The sequence below is a fragment of the Rhinolophus ferrumequinum genome, chromosome 10 (assembly GCF_004115265.2).
Source record: "Rhinolophus ferrumequinum isolate MPI-CBG mRhiFer1 chromosome 10, mRhiFer1_v1.p, whole genome shotgun sequence".
Taxonomy (NCBI): Eukaryota; Metazoa; Chordata; class Mammalia; order Chiroptera; family Rhinolophidae; genus Rhinolophus; species Rhinolophus ferrumequinum.
The window spans coordinates 86,582,314-86,599,973 of record NC_046293.1 but is presented as its reverse complement, the minus strand read 5'-3'; the positions used below and the strand labels follow the sequence as shown (position 1 = coordinate 86,599,973).

At 51.3% G+C, this 17,660-nt stretch overlaps 1 protein-coding gene across 1 annotated transcript in view; it reads left to right on the top strand.

The window, feature by feature from the left end:
• The first annotated feature begins 1,080 nt into the window (after positions 1-1,080).
• The window catches only part of CCND2 (cyclin D2), a 28,871-nt gene continuing 12,291 nt past the window's right edge, over positions 1,081-17,660 (top strand). The window contains exons 1-4 of the mRNA XM_033117208.1: positions 1,081-1,548; positions 3,326-3,541; positions 6,025-6,184; positions 15,416-15,564. Of these exons, the coding sequence (XP_032973099.1) occupies positions 1,354-1,548; positions 3,326-3,541; positions 6,025-6,184; positions 15,416-15,564 (720 nt within the window). The 5' untranslated portion in view covers positions 1,081-1,353. The remainder of the gene's footprint in view (positions 1,549-3,325; positions 3,542-6,024; positions 6,185-15,415; positions 15,565-17,660) is intronic.

Below are 17,660 nucleotides of genomic sequence, written 5' to 3'. Positions count from 1 at the left end.
GAGGCGTGAACCCAGAGGGGTCGGCGAGGATGCAGGCGAAGGACCGGGGGGTGGAATTCAGGGGCCTTGGGGTAAAGGAAGGAGTGGTGTTGTTTGCGCAGGGGGGGTGAGGGGGAGCCAAACCTAATCCCTCCTTCGCCCCCCTCCCCTCCCCCTCCAGGGCTATTTCCTAGAAAGCTGTATCAGTGGCCACGCTCGCGGCAGACACCTCGGGCGGCTTGTCAGCAGATGCAGGGGCGAGGAAGCGGGTTTTTCCTGCGTGGCCGCTGGCCGCGAAGGAACCGCTGGCAGCCCTGCCCCCGGCCGCTGCAGCTCAGGGCGCCTCGCCTTGTCTCCCAATGGCGCCGTAGCGCCCCCAAGTACAGGACGGTTCTGCTCAGGGTCACATTCTACCACGTCGGAGAAGCCGCCCCCTCCCTCCTATCGCCCTCCCTTTCCTCGCCACACACTCTGCGGAGCGGGGGGGCGGTGTAGGGGGGACATTGTTCTGGTTCCTTTGATTGGGCTTTTGAAACAGCTTTGAAATGATCAGGAACATAAATATCAGGAACACAACCTTTATATCTGGGTATGCGAGGTTGCAATTTTCTAAAATCGCCCTCCTTGTTTTTCACTGAAGGGATCTATTTCTAAATTGTCTGAGCCCACCCCATCAAGTATTCTACCCATCATTCCTGAATCTTCAATACGTGGGCAGGAGTGATAGGATGGGTTTTGAAGAAGCCAAAGTTGGAGGGTCGTATTTTGGCACGATACATTACAGAGTGCGAAATTAGAGGGAATAAGTAGGAATCGGTGGGTTTTTTGTGGGTTCCCCTATCAGGGGCCCCTGGCATGCGGGGCTGGATGGAGGGAGAGGGCCTCGGAGAGCTAAGGAGAAGGGTGGGGGGGCGGGGGACCGCGTTTGAAGTTAGGTCGGGCCAGCTGCTGTTCTCCTTAATAACAAGAGGGGAAAGGAGGGAGGGAGGGAGAGATTGAAAGGAGGGGAGGCACAGGAGGGGAGGAAAGGGGGAGGAGGAACCAGAGAAGGGAGCGGGGCGAGAGGGAGGAGAACTGCCCAGCCAGTTTGCGTCACTGCCTCGGAGAGCAGAAGAGGAGAGGGAGCTGGGGAGAACGAGACAAGTTTGGAGGGGAGGGCAGGCAGAGTCGGCAGCCCCCGAGGCTCTCCTCTCCCACCGCCCATCCCTTTCCTCTCTTCTCCCCCAGCTCCTCTCTCTGCCCTAAACTTCCCCCCCCCCCCGAAAACCCCTATTAGCCAAAGGAAGGAGGTAAGGGGAACTCTCTCTCCTCCTTCCTCCCAAAAAACTTTTCCATTCCGGAGAGAGCAGGGACCGAGTGGGCACCCGGCTGGCCATGGAGCTGCTGTGCTGCGAGGTGGACCGGGTCCGCAGGGCCGTGCCGGACGCCAACCTGCTCTACGACGACCGCGTTTTGCAGAACTTGCTCACCATCGAGGAGCGCTACCTTCCCCAGTGCTCCTACTTCAAATGCGTGCAGAAGGACATCCAGCCCTACATGCGCAGGATGGTGGCTACCTGGATGCTGGAGGTAGGTCAGCAGACTGACGCTCGGTCTGTCCCCACCCGCATTCTCGGCCCCCACTCACGTAGGGACCCTAAAACTGAGGGAGGACAGCCTCCGCGCCCGCCTCCCGGCTCCCGTGTGCGAGGTTACCTCGCGCTCTTTGGCGAGACGCGTGGCTGCTTTTCTGTTCTTTGCAGGATGCGAGATTAACTGGGGGAGGGGAAGAGGAGGGAAGAGGAAAATCTGGGAGAAACGAGGCTGTCCTGGGGCGGGGGTGGGGGAGCATCCCGAGCGCGTGTGCCCGCATGTGGCTGCCTCTTCTTCCCACCCCCATCCCGACCTGCCCTCTGCGAAGCCCGGGTTGCTTTCTGTGCAGTGAAGAAGGGAGTAGGACCGTGAAATCGGTACCCAGAAGTAAAAGGCAGCCTCCCCAAAAGCCAGAACAAATTCGTCCTAGCCTCAGGTTCCCGCATGTGGTCGCGACTCCGCGTTGGCACTAAGGGGGGAGGGGGAAGGAGGAGGGAGGAGGAGAGAAACGGGGAATTCAGGAGCCCCGGAAGTCACATTGAAGAAATGTGTGTTTTAGGAGAACCCAAAAGAAATACTTCTTTACCCTTGCTCCAAATCTTTGCCGAGAGCAAGCCGTGTGCCCACGTATGCACAGCTCTGGACCTGCCGCGGTTTCGCCATGTTGCTTTGCAAAACTCTGGTTGGAAAGGCTGGAAAACGTCGCCCGCTCCCCTTCGCACCCCATTATCTCGGCCACCCCACTTCTAATAGTGCCCTCTCCCCCAACCCCCACTTCACAATGGTTACTTACAGTTTGGCTTTCCAGTTTCCTCGGTGCGGAGATTTGGGTGGGGTAGGAAGGGGGGGAGGAGGTGTGTGTAGGGGGAATATCGGGGCACCCCTAAAGGAGAGATCAGAGCCCCCGTGCCTCTCTCCGGCGGCTCCCGGGTCCTCATCTTTCCCTCAGCTCGTCACCACGTCCCCTAGTTTTCTGCCCTTGTGGGCCGCAGCCGGACACTCCCGCCGCGGCGCTCACCCCTCCAAGTTTCCCCTCGGGATCTAAAGCCCCAGGGGTCAAGATACAGACCTTTCTGGCACCCGAAACCTCCGTTTCGGGAAGCCTGGATCCTCCTTGGGGTTTTCACGCCAAAAGGGCTTTTCTAGGATATTTCCTCGATTTTTAATTATTTTTTGAAACCGTCCCCCCTTGCTCCGACTCCAGCCGCCGCGGCTGCGGCGCTCTTCCTCCTCTGCGCCCTCCCCCTCCCTTCTCCACCTCTCCCCACCCACCCCCCCAATAGCGGCGCCTGGGCCGCAGGGACCCCCCCGGACATTTTTTCTAATTGTCGGGAATGATAGAGCAGAGTCTGGGGGTCCGGATGGGGCCAAGAAGGAGACCCTCGGAGCTTCCAGAATATTTTTATTGATTTTTTGAAAAGATGACGAAATCCAAAAAAGAGAGTGAGTGAGTTAGAGTGAGCGAAAAAATGAGTAGGCAAAGGGAGCGGCGTGGGGCTGCGCTGCTACTGCGCATTTCTTTGCCTCTCGGTTTTGGATCTTTAATTCACCTCTTATTTTAGTTTCCTGGGGAATAAATACCACTAAACAGAGAAGCTATTTAGATTTACCCCAATTTCCTCATCTTTATTCTTACCACATATTCTACTCCCCTCCCCCTCCCTATAAAAATTAAATATTTTTATTTCCATAGATTGTGCTTTTTCACTTTTTTCTCTTTTCCTGATACTATTTTCTCTCCCTCCCCCCCCCCCAACTCTTTCCCACATTGTAGGTCTGTGAGGAACAGAAGTGTGAGGAGGAGGTCTTCCCTTTGGCCATGAATTACCTGGACCGCTTCTTGGCTGGGGTTCCGACTCCCAAGACCCACCTGCAGCTCCTGGGTGCTGTCTGCATGTTCCTGGCCTCCAAACTCAAGGAGACCATCCCTCTGACTGCAGAGAAATTGTGCATTTACACCGACAACTCCATCAAGCCTCAGGAGCTGCTGGTAACGACTGTCCCCTTTCTGCCTTTCATCTTGTCTCTCTTCACGCTGTCTCCTGGCCTCTTCTGCTTTTACCCACTGCTCTCCAAACAAATTCTTGGGATGCAAAATTACCCACCACTGGAATTTTCACATTTGTGGGAGATATCTCTTTTAAACTGAGGTTTTTTGTGTGTGTTCCTACTGTGTGCCAGACACTATGCTAAGAAGTACTGACTGAGGCTACATCCACGAATGAATAAGCTCTTCATGGAGATAACATTTTAATAAAATTGCAAATTTTCCATCACTGAATTCTGAGAAAACAGTTCCACTTTCCACATGACAGGAATGTGTTCACATGATAGGAATGTGTTGTGGTGTGTCCCCTAAGAACCCGGAGGTCAAAGGTAGTGACTTACATATTTATAAAGTCTAAAGATACCTGCACGTAGATAGCCATTCACTAAAGATCAGCTCACTGACTTTTGCACAAAGTCAAAATGTGGCCCTCATTGGAGGAAGCTGAGGCTTGGACTCCTGCCTCCAGTGGGGCTGTGACCTCTGTACAACCACAGGGGTCCTCTCTTGACTGGTTTCATGACAGCAAACCCTTTCCCCACCCAATCTAACTCTTTTTCCCTGCAGCTTCACACTTAGGACGTCCATGTTGCAGCAGTGGAATGGTAGAGCGGCTCAGCGGCCCACCTTCAGTGGTCTGCATACCTTTCTCTGCACTGTTCGGAAAAGGGGCCCCCCCCCCCGCTTACCGTCCTTTCCTCCTCTTTACTGACAAGGCCTCCACTGAGTCCGCAGGGCTGACTGGCTGCTAGTAGGACCGAGCTCTTTGTGAAAGGCCTTCCTTTCTGGAGCTGTGCTGCCATCTAGTGGCAGACATGTGCAAGGACGGGGGAGAATTGCCTAGAATGTAGCGGGGCATGAATGACTTCACCTTTGAACCGCTGCCAGATTTCGGCTGCTTCTGGTTTGCTCCGAGAGGCCCAGAAAGGTGCTTTCTTCTGGGAGATCTGCTTCCTTTAATAATGGTACAAGACGAGTGGTTTATACTCACATTCCGCTGTGAGAAGGAAGGGCTGGAATTTCAAGACATCTTAGAAAACACGGGTTGTTCAGTAGTCTACCTGGATTTTTTTTTTTTTTTAAACCCCAATCTTCTGTGAAAAGCAAAGACAGTCTTTAAAGCTTGTCAAAAAAAAAATTGTTAGAATTGACACAAAGTTTATTTTTCTCACGGGAGACCAGGAAAACGAATCTTCCATGTGGTTCGTTCATTTGTTTCAATGTAGTGGTGGACAGAGGAGTTCTTCAGGACACTCCAGTTTTCCTTGAACCAGCCAGGCTAATTTATGGTACCCCAAACAAACCTGCCTTTTTCCACTCCCTGTCTCTTGATCCCAGAAGGCCCTGGGAAGGGAATCCTCCCTGGCCACAAAAGTCAGTGCTGCAGGAGGGCTGGGGCCCAGGTCCAGCCTAGCAAATGTCCGGGAGTCAGCTTCCTTGGGGAGTGGGACAGCAGGTTACACTGAGGAGCCGCGCTCTGCCTCTCATGCTTCTGAAGATAATTGAGTGAGAGGCCGATTTTTCCCTCTGATTACATGTTCTTAAGGTTTTCTTTTTTGGCTTGTTTCACTTTGAACACAATTCCCCAGAAGTATCTCAACAAGGGAGAGAAGCAAGGTTTTTTCCTATGTGGGCTGCTGGTGAAAGGCCCAAAAGAGATGGGGTTCTATTGGCCCCCCTCAGCATTTGCACAAAGGGATTCTGTGACCCTGGACAAGCAGCTTCACCCTGCCCTGAGTCACCTCCAGCTACATACACGGTGGGGTCGCTAATACCATCCTGGTCTTTCAAGTCGTGATGGCGAAGGCCTGTGGAACACTTAGGTGAAAGGCTGCCCCAGGATTTCTGTATTATGTATCAAGGGGAAAGTTTTAACAGCAGAGAGAAAAATGGCACTGTTTGGCACCAACTACAAGCAAACTAATTGGTTTGCCAAGGATTTGGGCCAAGGAACCTTATTTTGAGCTTGATCTGTGTGCATCATTTTTCCATGAGGATTAAAAAGACTATTAATCCAGTGATGGAGACATATACAATAAATTACTCCCAAAGGGCCACAATGACCTTGGCAGTATCTTACTGTAGGTTCAACTTTCTGGGTGGGCAGGTTAACAGCATTGCATGGAAGTCAGGGTTGGGTGGGGGTGGGGGAGCTGGAGAGGAAAAGAAATAGAAGAAAGTAGAATCTTGGCAACCGCTACCTGGGCTCATTATTTTCAGTGGAGCTTGACATTTGAAGCATAAGAAGAGCCGTCAGCAACTTCAAAGCTTTAGGGGCACTTTGACAAATAGGCCGCCTTACAATCTCGTAGCTTCCTAATGAGCGCCATTAAAACTGGTCTGGATCCCAACCGTTCCCCCGCCCCCCAGTGCCAGCAACGCCCAGTCAGCCTGTGGGTTTTATACTCTTCTCCCTTCCCCACCAGGAGTGGGAGCTGGTGGTGCTGGGGAAGTTGAAGTGGAACCTGGCAGCTGTCACTCCTCACGACTTCATCGAGCACATCCTGCGCAAGCTGCCCCAGCCCAGTGAGAAGTTGCCTTTGATCCGCAAGCACGCCCAGACCTTCATTGCTCTGTGTGCCACTGGTAGGAGCTGGCTGGATGGGGTGGGGGGTGGGCAGGGCTGAAGAGCCCCTGTGCCCTTTGGGGGTAGTGGGGGGCAGACTGAGGTACCACCTTCCATGGGTTTGGGGTTTAGGGGCGGGGTGGTCTCCAATAATCTAGAGTCCAGGGTTTCATTCGTGGGCTGTTTTTTCTTTATCTCAGCTGGTATATTCTCTTCGGTGAACTCATAAATGGTTTATGAGGACAGGTGCGTAAGAGAAAAAAATAGTGCCTGTTAAAATACTCTTTATGATGTCTAAAGTGCTCTTTGAAGATTATGTATACTGCTCTCTGGTTGTGTTTAAATCTTTAATCTTGAGGAAAGGGATGGCTTGGAGATAAGCCCAAGAGGAAATTTGGGGGGTGGGGACGAATACAGGTGAAAGGAACACTGTCAAGATAAATATACTGCCTGCCCTGATAAGTAGTGAGGAAGGCCAAAGGAATTCCTTTTACTCTAGGGCACTCATTGCCTGCTTCCTAGCTGTTCCCTCTGCTGGATGGGGGGATGAACCTGGCTGGCTCTCTTGGGGTTCTGATGCCCCCCATATGCTGCTGCACCAGTTGTACCAGTTGCACCTTTCATACAGCTTTAAAATAGCAACTAGTAACAGGCTTTTTCATGTTAAAACCTTTCCACCCACTATGTTTATTCCACAATTGATACGTAGTTCTTATGGGCCCATTTGCTTTGCGTTTTTCTAATAAACTAAAGGCGATGTGGTTTGATACTGTCTCATGAAACTGAACATTGGCCAATTTCTTTTCTTTTCGGTAGTGGCCATGGGAGACAACCTGGAACCTTAATCATCCAGGGGAGAGATTCAGGAGTTCATATTTTCACAGTCAGAGTATTAGGTAAAAGATCTGACAGATCTTTTGTGGGGTGGGGATGCGTGAGGAGGTCTGGGGGAGGGGTGTAAGTGGGGCAAAGAGTTCAGCTCAAGTTTGCCAAGAGTAGTACAAATTGTATAGGTGATACTTAACTTTTTCAGTATCTGTTATATGTTATTTGTGAGTATGTACAGATGATCTTACAATATGCAACAGTGTATATGCTTAGTGTTCACGGTCAAAATGGTCAAAAGGCCAGGCTTTGCTACTTATCATTGGGTGACCTTGGACAGGCTGCTTAACCTCTCTGAATCTCAGCTTCTTCATGTGCAAAGCGTGCCTGTTGATACACGATGCTACAGCCTTTTCAGGGTACTTAGGAAGATGAAAATCAGAAAGACAGGATATGCAAGGAGGTCCTTTGTAAACCAAGGAATGTGTATGTGGTTCAATGTGCCGTGGTACTAATTGTGAAAATGCTACCACCTCCAATTTTAACTGTTCCAGCTGAGATGGATATGATTACATTTCCAGCTGCCCTCATCCAATTCCTGTGGAACCCCTGTGCTTTGCCCTCGCTGGTTTGAATAGAGGATTCCATGCCATCCACATCTGATTCGAGGGCTCATGATTCCTCTTTAGTCCTTCCCTTCCAGGTCCAGAACGGCCTCGGGCCTCGTGGTGTGTGTGTGCCCTGTGCCCCCTGGTGGGAGAGTTAGCCGCCCTTCCTGCAGCCCTGTGGGCCATTCTTTAGAGCCTTTGTGGATCCTTGCTTCCTTTAGACAGTAGCCATTCTTTTGCTTCCCCCTTCTCCTGCTGTCTGGCCTGGGCCCTAGAGGTCAGGTCTCATTGACTTGTCATTTTGTCTCCCAGGCCCGGCTGTCCCTTTCCTCTCCCTTGTCATGATTCACTGTGTTGGGGGGAGGGGGTCCACCAATCCTTTTTTTCTCTGGCCCTAGGACAGCTGACCCCGACCCTAAGCTCCCCCATTGCCCAGCTGTTGATAGCCAGAGTTCTGCTTTGACCTTGTCTCTTGACTGCCAGATCTTTTGGGGTCTGTCTACCCGTTCCTCCTCTCTCTGATCTCTGATTGGGGTAGGGCTGGTGGGTGGAATTATCCAGGCATGGGTAGATTCCCCAGATTCTGTAAAGGCCCACTCTCTAAAAGTGGAGATCCCATCCCCCACACCTGGTCTCCTTGCCCAGATCCTTGGGTTAGCTGCCAACTTTGGGGCCAGAGTAGGGAGCCTGGGATTCAGGGTCTGAGAGGAGGCAGAGGAAGTCATGAAGATTGCCTTTTGGAAGGCTTAAGCTGTCTTTGGGCAGGGGGGTGGGGACGGATAGGAGAAAGAACACCTCTCAGCAAATGAAAAACCATGTGCCAAGTACTAAGTGTCAGGTGTGGAGTGGCCAGAGCAGAGGGAGGTTCTCAGAAGTGTCCTGGGTCTAGAAAGGATGTGCCTGTCTTGTGAGGCATTTCTTTCCCCATTGCCCTCGAGTTGGTATGAACGACTGCATCATACAGAATCCCCATGAGTGGAGGTTTATGCAGTCAGCCTGACAGTATAAAAGCCAAGGGCTGCTTTTCTTGTAGGAAACACACTCCAGGTAGATGACATTCCACATTCCGGGGCAATGGTGTGACGGGTGGGTGAGTGCTCAGGACTATGTGGCCCTTAACTGAGAACCACAGGTAGGTGACACCAAGCCCCTGCAACCTGTTCCTTACACTCACACCTCCCTCCCCCCAGTCCTGGATCTTCTACCCTGGAGCTGAAGAAGCACCTGCAGTCAAGGTCTGGAGGCCCACAGGTGTCCAGACGAGATGGCAGCCAACCCTCAGGCTGTGTGGCTACTTTATGGGAAAAGCTGGTTGTGAAAGAGCTGGCAGTGGTTGTGCAGTCTGTGGAGAACGTGTGTGTGTGTGTGTGTGTGTGTGTGTGTGAGAGAGAGAGAGAGAGAGAGAGAGAGAGAGAGAGAGAGAGAGAGAGAGAGAGAGGAAGGGGAAGAGAGATCCACAGAGTACAGAGGGGCCGAGAGAAGGGTAGTCTTACTTTTCGGGGCTGGAGGGTAAGATGGTGGACGGACAGAGCGATGCCTGCCTTTCCTTCCCTGCTCAGCCTACAGTGGCTTCTGGAAGAGAGACTGCCTCAGATTGCCTGGTATTCCTTTACAAGCTGTCCTAGTCAGTGGAGGCTTTGGGGTGAGGAGGAGGCTTTTGGGGTCAGTGGAGGCCTTCATAACTACCAGCTCTCGGCATTCCCTCTCCTAGAGCTTGGATCCTGGGGAAGCAGAAGTGAGCCTCAGCATGCCCCTGGTCGTAGCTGTCATGGTGGAGCCCCCCAGGTCTGCAAATGAGGAAAGCAGACGATTTGAGATGACTCAGGACCTCACTCTGGTGTTCGGAGATTCTTGACACATGATATCATGCTCAACAGATGATTCCAGTTAGTCTAGAAGAGCCAATGGCATTGGGTTTGAACTCGGTGTGGGGGCGGGGGTGGAGGTGCTTAACCTCCCTTCCATGGCACCCCACATCTTCGAGCTCTTTGTCTAGGAGCCCCACCTCAAGGCACTGCTCTGAGCTATTTTTGCCCTGCACAGGCAAGCTCCTCCAGGTTCCTTACCAGAAGGCCTGAGCCCAAGTGGGGACGATAGCCATGCGCTATCCCAGCCCTTCTGGCTTTACCAAAACGTGTTTCATGACTTCCCATCACCAGGTACAATTATAGCGAGACAGTGGAGGCCCAGAGAGGGTAGGTGCCTTGGTTCCTGATCCAGAAAGGGGTGGCGGTCATGGCTGCCAGGAAGGAAGAATTGAAACCACCTTTCTGTCTTTGAGTCTCTAGCTGCCTCCGCAGCTGAGAGGTCATGAGGCTGAGGGGAAGTGGCGTGTTGAACTGGGAAGAACCCTGAGTCTCAGTTCTTCTGTAAGTGCGCCCGTGGGGACAGGCAGTGTGACGTGGGCTCTCTCACTTCCCATCTGGCTGTAAGATGAATGAGGAGCAGGTTGCTTGCCACTCCAGTCCTCTCCCTCTCGTCCTCCTCCCACCTAGGCCTCTGGAGTCAAATCGTCGTTAATGTGTCACCGTCATCCGTGCCTCACAAGGACAGGGTGTGCTGAACTTATTCGGGGGTGGCAGGTGAGGTGCGTGCTGCCCACGTCATTCACTGGCCAATGAGCGCCCTGGATTCTCTGGCTTTAAACTTCCACCTGACTGCAGGTTGGAGGAGGGGGAAAGAGGAAAACGCTCCAGCGTGTTTCTCTTCCTCCTCAGAACAAGTCTCTCCCGCCCCCTAGTGGTGAGCAAAAGCAAAGCCGCCGCTCTTGTACTCAGGCCACCAGACAAAACCTATCTGTGCTCAACTTACCCCGCAGGGCCATGGCATTCATGGTTTTACACCTGTTTAGCTCAGAACTCTTTCTTCAGTGAAATGTTACCGAGAAGTGCAGATACCAAGCTGACGAATGTGGAGCACGTCTCACTGCCCTTGGCCAGGAGCCCAAGGGCCTGAGAAGGCCCTGTGGTGACCTCGGAAGGTTAGGCAGCGTGTGCAGGTCGCACAGCTTTCTGGGACTAGCAGTACCCATCTCTTCAACTCCTGAGCCAGGGCTCGCTCTTCTCGACTTTTCTTCCACTTCTGATAGGAAAGAGAACCCTGTTCTTCAGTGGGATGTGGGAGGTGACCTTGAAGAGTATCCACCTTCTGGTAAGTTTTATAAAGAGCACTGGGTCCAGAGTCCAAAGGTCTCGATCTTAACCCCAGGTCCAGCATTAGACACTAGAGAAGTCCCTTAACCTCTCAAGATCCCATTGCTTTACCTATAAAAGGAAATGTTTTGAAATACATGAATTTTACATTGTTTTTTTTCCTAATACTACCACGTGACGAGTGAGCAGACAGCTCCAGAGCTGCCTGCACTTGTCGCTAGAGCTGGATTCCTCTCAGGTGTGCCCCTTGCTCCCACCGCTTTACCAGGAGGGGGAGGTCATGCCAGATGCTTCTAATGTATGGGCATTATTCCTTGGCCCTAGGTGAATCACACCTGGATGAATATGGGCTGTACTGGGAAGAAAGTTGCCACCGTCTGTCTTTCATTCATTGTTTGCTTGTGACCTCTTTCTGTTTCCCTGGGGGGCCTCCGTTTCTCCCACTCCTGACAAATCAGTGGGAGACATCAGGGACTCTATGAGGTCATTTCTGGGACACATCCACAACTCTGAAATAGTGAAAGATTCTTCAGGCAGCACAGAGCACTCTTTCTCCCCGGCCCCTGCACATTGGGCCTGCTCTCAGCATCTGCCTGCAGGCCAGCGATGCTGGGCACCTTTCTCCTCACCCTTGCTGAACAGACTCTCCAGCAGTCAGAATCCATCACAATCCCACAGGAGGTTCCACTGGTAAGAATAGTGGTGGTGACGACAATGATGGTGGTGGTGGAGGCTGATAGATTGCTTATCACGAGCCAGACATGATGCTTTTACATGGATTATTTTAGATAACCCTCAGAACCACCCTGTGAGGTGGGTATAATCATTATCCTTATTTACAGGTGAGGAAACAGGCTCGGAGAGGTCAGGAACACAGCTTCACACATCTGTTGGTGGTGGGATATCAGCCTCCACGTATTCTACCTTCCAATTCTTGGAGCTTCTTGGCTCTGCTCTCCAAATCCTGCCCATCTCCTTGGAGAGTCCTCCTGAGTGTCTCCAATACTTCTATCCACTTGAGCACCCCCTTTCTTTGAAAAGTTTTTTAAGAAGTTACCCACATAGTGTGTAGCTAGCATACTGTTTAGAATGCAGTGTGCTGTGCCGTGTTACTGTGATCTACCCCATGTGGAAACCCTCCACGTTGCCTGGAACAGGGAGAAACATGTAATAACTCGATAAGAATGGATCAGTTGCTTCTCACTTTGCTTCAGAAGGAGGGGTCTCAGAAAATCACAAACATCTCACCTTTTTAGGCGGGCAGCCGAGAGGAGAGAACTTCACCCTGAGTGTGCCTTCTGCACCAACATACAGCTTCTTGGCATTTTTGACTGAAAGACTGAAGAGATTTCTGAGAGAATTTTATTTGTTTTTTATTTGCTAAAGTAAAACAACACTAAAAGAAAATTGACAAAGTTGTATTTCCCCCACTTAATGGTAGGAAAAATTACATGACACTTTCGGTGTGTCTTCCTAGTTCATCCCTAGTGGATGTATATATGTATTTATATATTTACGAAAGGTTGTAATATTGATCGTAGCACCCATATATGTTTTTCTACCCCCTTTACCCAAGTGGATATCGTCAGCTTTTCTCAATGCAGTTATATCGCCAAAGTTTGAAGGTTTCCAGGAATGGCTGAATGGGGTGGCTGGAACTTTCCAGGGGTGAGTGTGGGGGTTGCCTAACCAGAGCTAGTGCAAGATGTTTCATTCTAGTGTTGTTTTTCTCTGTTGTTTCCCCTACGAGCAGGGGGGGTGTCCCTGAGTTGGTCCTGGGACAGCCCCTGGTGCCATGTGCAAAGGGGCACTGCTCCGTGGACAGAGAGATACCTTGTGACTGCTGGCTGATGGAAGCCATGCTATGTATAGTGTTTCTTCCTTCTTTTTTTCCTTGGGAATCATTCTTATTCCAGATCTCGGAGGAAAAGCAAATTAGAGCTGGAAGGCACCTAGGAGATTAGCCAGCCTAATGTCTCTATAAACTTTTTGACCTAAACCATGAAGGAAATACATTTTATAACAGTTACTCAGGGTACACCTAAGTGTACCTCTGACTGATACAAAAGTTTCTCAAAATATTTACTCTTACTCCATGCACTACTTCCTGATACTTTCTATCCTGTTCTGTTCCATTAAATGGCAACAAAAAATGCTGGGCATGACCCACAAATGGATTTCATGACCCATTAATGAGTTGCAACTGGAAGTTCGAAAAAAACACTGATCCAACCCCACCCCATATTAGACAAATAGGACTGCAGCGGCTCAGAGGGAGGAAGTGACTTGCGCAAGGTCCCACAGTCTGGACCTGGCTTTTTAGTGCGAACGCCGCCTCCTGTCTGACTAGGTAGAGGAGAGCTGGGCAGTTGCTCAGGGCTCTAGCGGAGAACACTGGTCTGCTGTCATACAGGGTGGCAGGCAGAGGAGCGGTGCAGTGGCTGGCCTGGCCCCCAGCGGTTCTCCTGTTGCCATGGGAGCAGTACCTAGTCTGTGCTACTCGGAGGTGCCGAGAGGCAGCCACATTCATGCACACAGTGCTCCCCAATTCTGGGAGATGGGACAGTGTCCCTAGGAGGATTCCCCTCAGCATGTTCCTAGTAAAACAAGAAGGGATCTATTATAGTCCTCGGGGCAATTCTCGTGGCTGTTGCACCCCAAGACCACCTATGTATGTCCCTCCAGCTTCCAGAAGTTAATTAACTTAATAAAACAGGAGTTGGTTTTACGTGCAGAGGGACAGCAAAGGTAGGCACGCGTGTGGTGTGCTTCCGGGTCTGAGGCCTGGGCAGACGGAAGGGAGGCCAGGGATCCACTCCTGCCCTTCGCTGCCAGATGCTCCCACCCAGGCCTTGTGGGCCCAGGGCCATGGGCTGGCTGCCTCCTCTGCAAGATGAATATCACAGGGGAGAGCTAATGAGGTTATTGGGCAGAGAAATGCTCCTACGACCCCATGTGGAAGAGACCTACAGCAGAGCAGGAGGCAGGGAGGCTGGCTTCGTCACCGTCCATGGGGATGGAGATGTGAGGGGTGAGTAGACAGCAGGCTTTGGGTAGAAGATCATAATACCTGTCCCTCAAGTGGTGGAAATGGTGAGTGGGCTAAGGAGAGAAAGCCAAGGAGAAAGACCGTCAGACGGCCAGGCCGCGCTGTCGGTGGGATTCAGCCGAGATGTGCCCGGTTCAGCAGCGTTTCTAAGGACACCGCTGACTGGATGCTGGACAGTGGGGTCACAGATAAAAGTGCTTCTGTGGGCTGTGTTGTAATCAGGCACTGGATAGGAAGAAGGGGAAACACTAGGTTGAACTGTTTCTGTAGGTTCAACCTAGTGCTTATGCTGCAAGTTGAAGTGCAACGCGTGGCTCCCCTCCGCACCCCTGATTCCTGCCACTTCTACGTCCAGCAAATCCACTGGAGTAATGCTAACCCTAGACATAGCACAGCCCAGGACCGTGAAGGAGGATGAGTGACGGAACTCTGGCCTCTGTAACGTATGTCCACAAGGCAGGAGTAAGGCCAGCGCAGACGCTCAGAAGTCTCGGGTTTGCCTTCCACACATTAGGTAATAATTGTACTTCTTGTGTGGCTGAGTGTGGACTAAAGGGGATATAACGTGCAAGGGGCTGTAGGTGTTGTAGGTGGCAGCTGTGACCAGGAGCAAGGTGTGGGTGTCCTTACCTCCTCTTGAGGGACAACAGTGGCGGTGTGTGGCCACGCAGCCCCTTTGGGGTGGTGCTCAGAGGAAACAGGTGTTCGGGCTCCCAGGCTGAGCACAGGAGCACCATTTCTCTTGGAGAATGGAAGTGGAGGGGGTTTGGACCCCTCAAATTTACCCTCATTTTCCACTTCTATTTGTGAACCACTTTTTTCCAGCAAGGAAATGGGAGTTTTCAGGCCCAAGAGCCATACACTCTACACCAACTCCTCCCTCTGCGTAGGGCGTGGTGGTTGCTGTCGGGTGCTTGGTTACATTGGTCTGCTTCTCTGTGTCCTGTGGGTCCTCGGCTTTGGGCCAGATGTTGAGAATTGAGTGAAAGTTGGCCTCCATCACCCCATCCCCTCCACTGCTGCTTCTCTCACTTCATTTCCTTTTTTAAAGAAAATTGTTTGTTTTTGTTTGTTTGTTTGTGGCCATGTTAGTCCTTGATATCTGTCCAGAGAATATGGCCCAGTCACATCACTGTTATTTTTCATAACATTTTACCAGCTTGTACTTGTCCTGCCTTCTAACATCTAGAGCCCTTTGTTTGTCTCCCTGGGATGGCACATGGGTTATATTATATGCGCTGGTCTCAGACCTCCCGCTCTGCTCCTGCCATCAGCCCCAGAGGGGACCGTGTCTCATTCTTCCTGCTCCACCAGAGCTGAAAACCCCTCACGGGACTGTGGCACAGAGGGGTTGGGGACCCGGGCCCTCTGTGAAGTCACTGAGTGCACTCTACCTTCCCTGCCTCAGTCTGCTCATTTTAAATCTGGAACTGCCACACTGATGGCAAAAAAAGAAAGGGCGCTCAGTGAAGGAAAAACGTAGGCGAGGTCATGTATGGGGTCAGGTCACTTGTGCCGCTGACCCACCGCCACCCTATTTCTGAGTATCTTCAGCTGGGGAGCTCCTGGTCCCAGTTCTTCCTGTGCCCTGACCAGCCTTCTGCCTCTCATTTTCAGATTTTAAGTTCGCCATGTACCCGCCATCGATGATTGCAACTGGAAGTGTGGGAGCTGCCATCTGTGGGCTCCAGCAGGATGACGATGTCAGCTCACTCACTGGTGATGCCCTGGTGGACCTGCTGGCCAAGATCACCAACACAGACGTGGTAGGTGGCGGCCAGATTCTTGGTGAAAGACCAGACGTCTCTTTTCTCAGCTCAGGGATGGAGACAGTTGGTTTGATGATGTGTCACAGGCATTTTTTCTGTTGGTTTCTGTTTTCTGAGATCAATATCCAGCTAGTACAAAATCCAGCAGGTGAGGCTTCCTCAAGAGCCTGCGTGCCATAAAAGAGAGAAACCTTGGCAAACCAATACAAAGGGGGAGGGGAAGGCTGGTTACTCATTTTCCTTTATGGCATGGGCTTCCTGATGGGTCTGAATTGTCGCTTCATTTCCATTTCTGTAAACGTCAGGCTGCCTCTTCACAGTGTGGAGCTTTCCTGTCTGCTCATGCTGAGGCTGGAAGGCACAGAGAGGACAGGGGACAACCAGAGCAAGGGTCTGCTGCCCGGGAGGCAGTGGAGACACAAGAGGTGCCCCTCCACGAGAATGGGGTCCCGTCTTGAAAAACCTCTCCACCCCGCCTGTCTCTCACTTCCTTTTTGTTCAGTGTGGTAATGGATTAAAAAGCACTTTGAAGAGAAGAAAGTGCTATACAAATTCAAGGCACTATTATTAGCTGTAGATTTTTCCATGCTGAGTGCCCTGTGGAAGGCCCAGAGGCTGTAATTCTGGTTGCCAGAATTTGAAGCTCCTTAGAACAAAGGTTTTGAGACAGAGCAGGGTCAAATGAGGCTCTAATTCAGCTGGTACGAAACTGCAGTCCTTAGAAGGTCCGAGCCAGGGTGGTTCTGGGAGGCTGGGGAGGTGCAGGCCCAGGTAGCCAGCAGGGGGCGGGGGTGGTGGCAGTGGCAGTGGCAGAGCTGGGACTGGAGCCTGGAAGCTCTACTGCTGGGTCTAAGGACTTTGCATTCCCCCCTTGCTGCAGCTCTGGGATCTTTTTGTTTGAAAAAGGCAACTCGAGAGAGGGGTGTCCACGCTGAGGCGTGCTCCTGAGTCACCACGGAGAAGCTCAGGAATGCAGGGGAACTTCACGATGGCTCCTCTGGGCGGTCAGGGGGATTCTGAATGCCCTGCCATGGGAACATAGTGAGTTAAGGGATGAGTGGTTAACAGGCCTGTGGCCAGTGCCTTCACCAGGGACGCTGAGCAGAAGGTGGAACCTCAGAAGAGCCTAAGGCACCTGCTTGCTGGCTTTCTCACCCACCACCTATATTTATGACCATCTCCAGGAAATGATGTGGGGAGGTGTTGAAGGGTGAGATGGAACAAACCCGGGTCCGCCTCTGAAACAGTTCTTAGCTGTGCTTTTAAAATGCTGGCTCCAAAACATAGGCTTTTAAAACATGGTTTCCAAAATACAGATCGAAAAGACCCCTACAGTGCAGCTTCAGGTGAAGAATGCTTTTTGAATCCTCTAGAGACAAATTTTGGACAGAATTTAACATTCATGGAAATGATGTTTCCTTTTTTTTCTGACTATCTCCTATTAAGGCTGCCTTGCAACTGGGAGTCCCAACCAGCTTCAGACAAAGACCTTCCACCATCCTCATAGACAAAAATGTCAGTGATAAGAGTTTGACCCCCAGGCATTGTAACCTCTTTCAAATATTTATAGTCCTGCTCTGATTGGCTGATGGCCCACCCCTCAGTCTCTAGCTTTCTCCCATATCTCTTTGTCACCTCTTATTGGTTTCAGATGGACAGAGGTCACTCCTGGGCTACCACGAGTGACCCCAGGCTGTGCCTTGCTTTCCAAGACTGCAAACCAGTCTCTCATTTCATACTGGAGAAACTATTTCCCCTCTTCAGATACGATGTAGCTAGTCACCTGTCAGATGGATACAAAACTAGCTCAGAGATTGTCTATAAATCCCAGCTATATACCTAGAGATGCTGGGACATGCCTCCTTGTCAACGGCTGGGCCCAGAGTTAAACATTTTCATATTAAAAACCAAGCATGAACCTAGTAGAATATAAGATTCATACCACTTTTTCAGGTAACAGTTTGAGACCTCAATAAGTCCCCAGCTTACCTCTGGTCCCCAGAGGTTTGCTTACTCTCTCCTCGGAATGTTCTTAGTGGAAAGGCTTGAGCAGCTTTGGGCCAGGCTGTGTGTGGAACTTCCAGGTGCTAAGG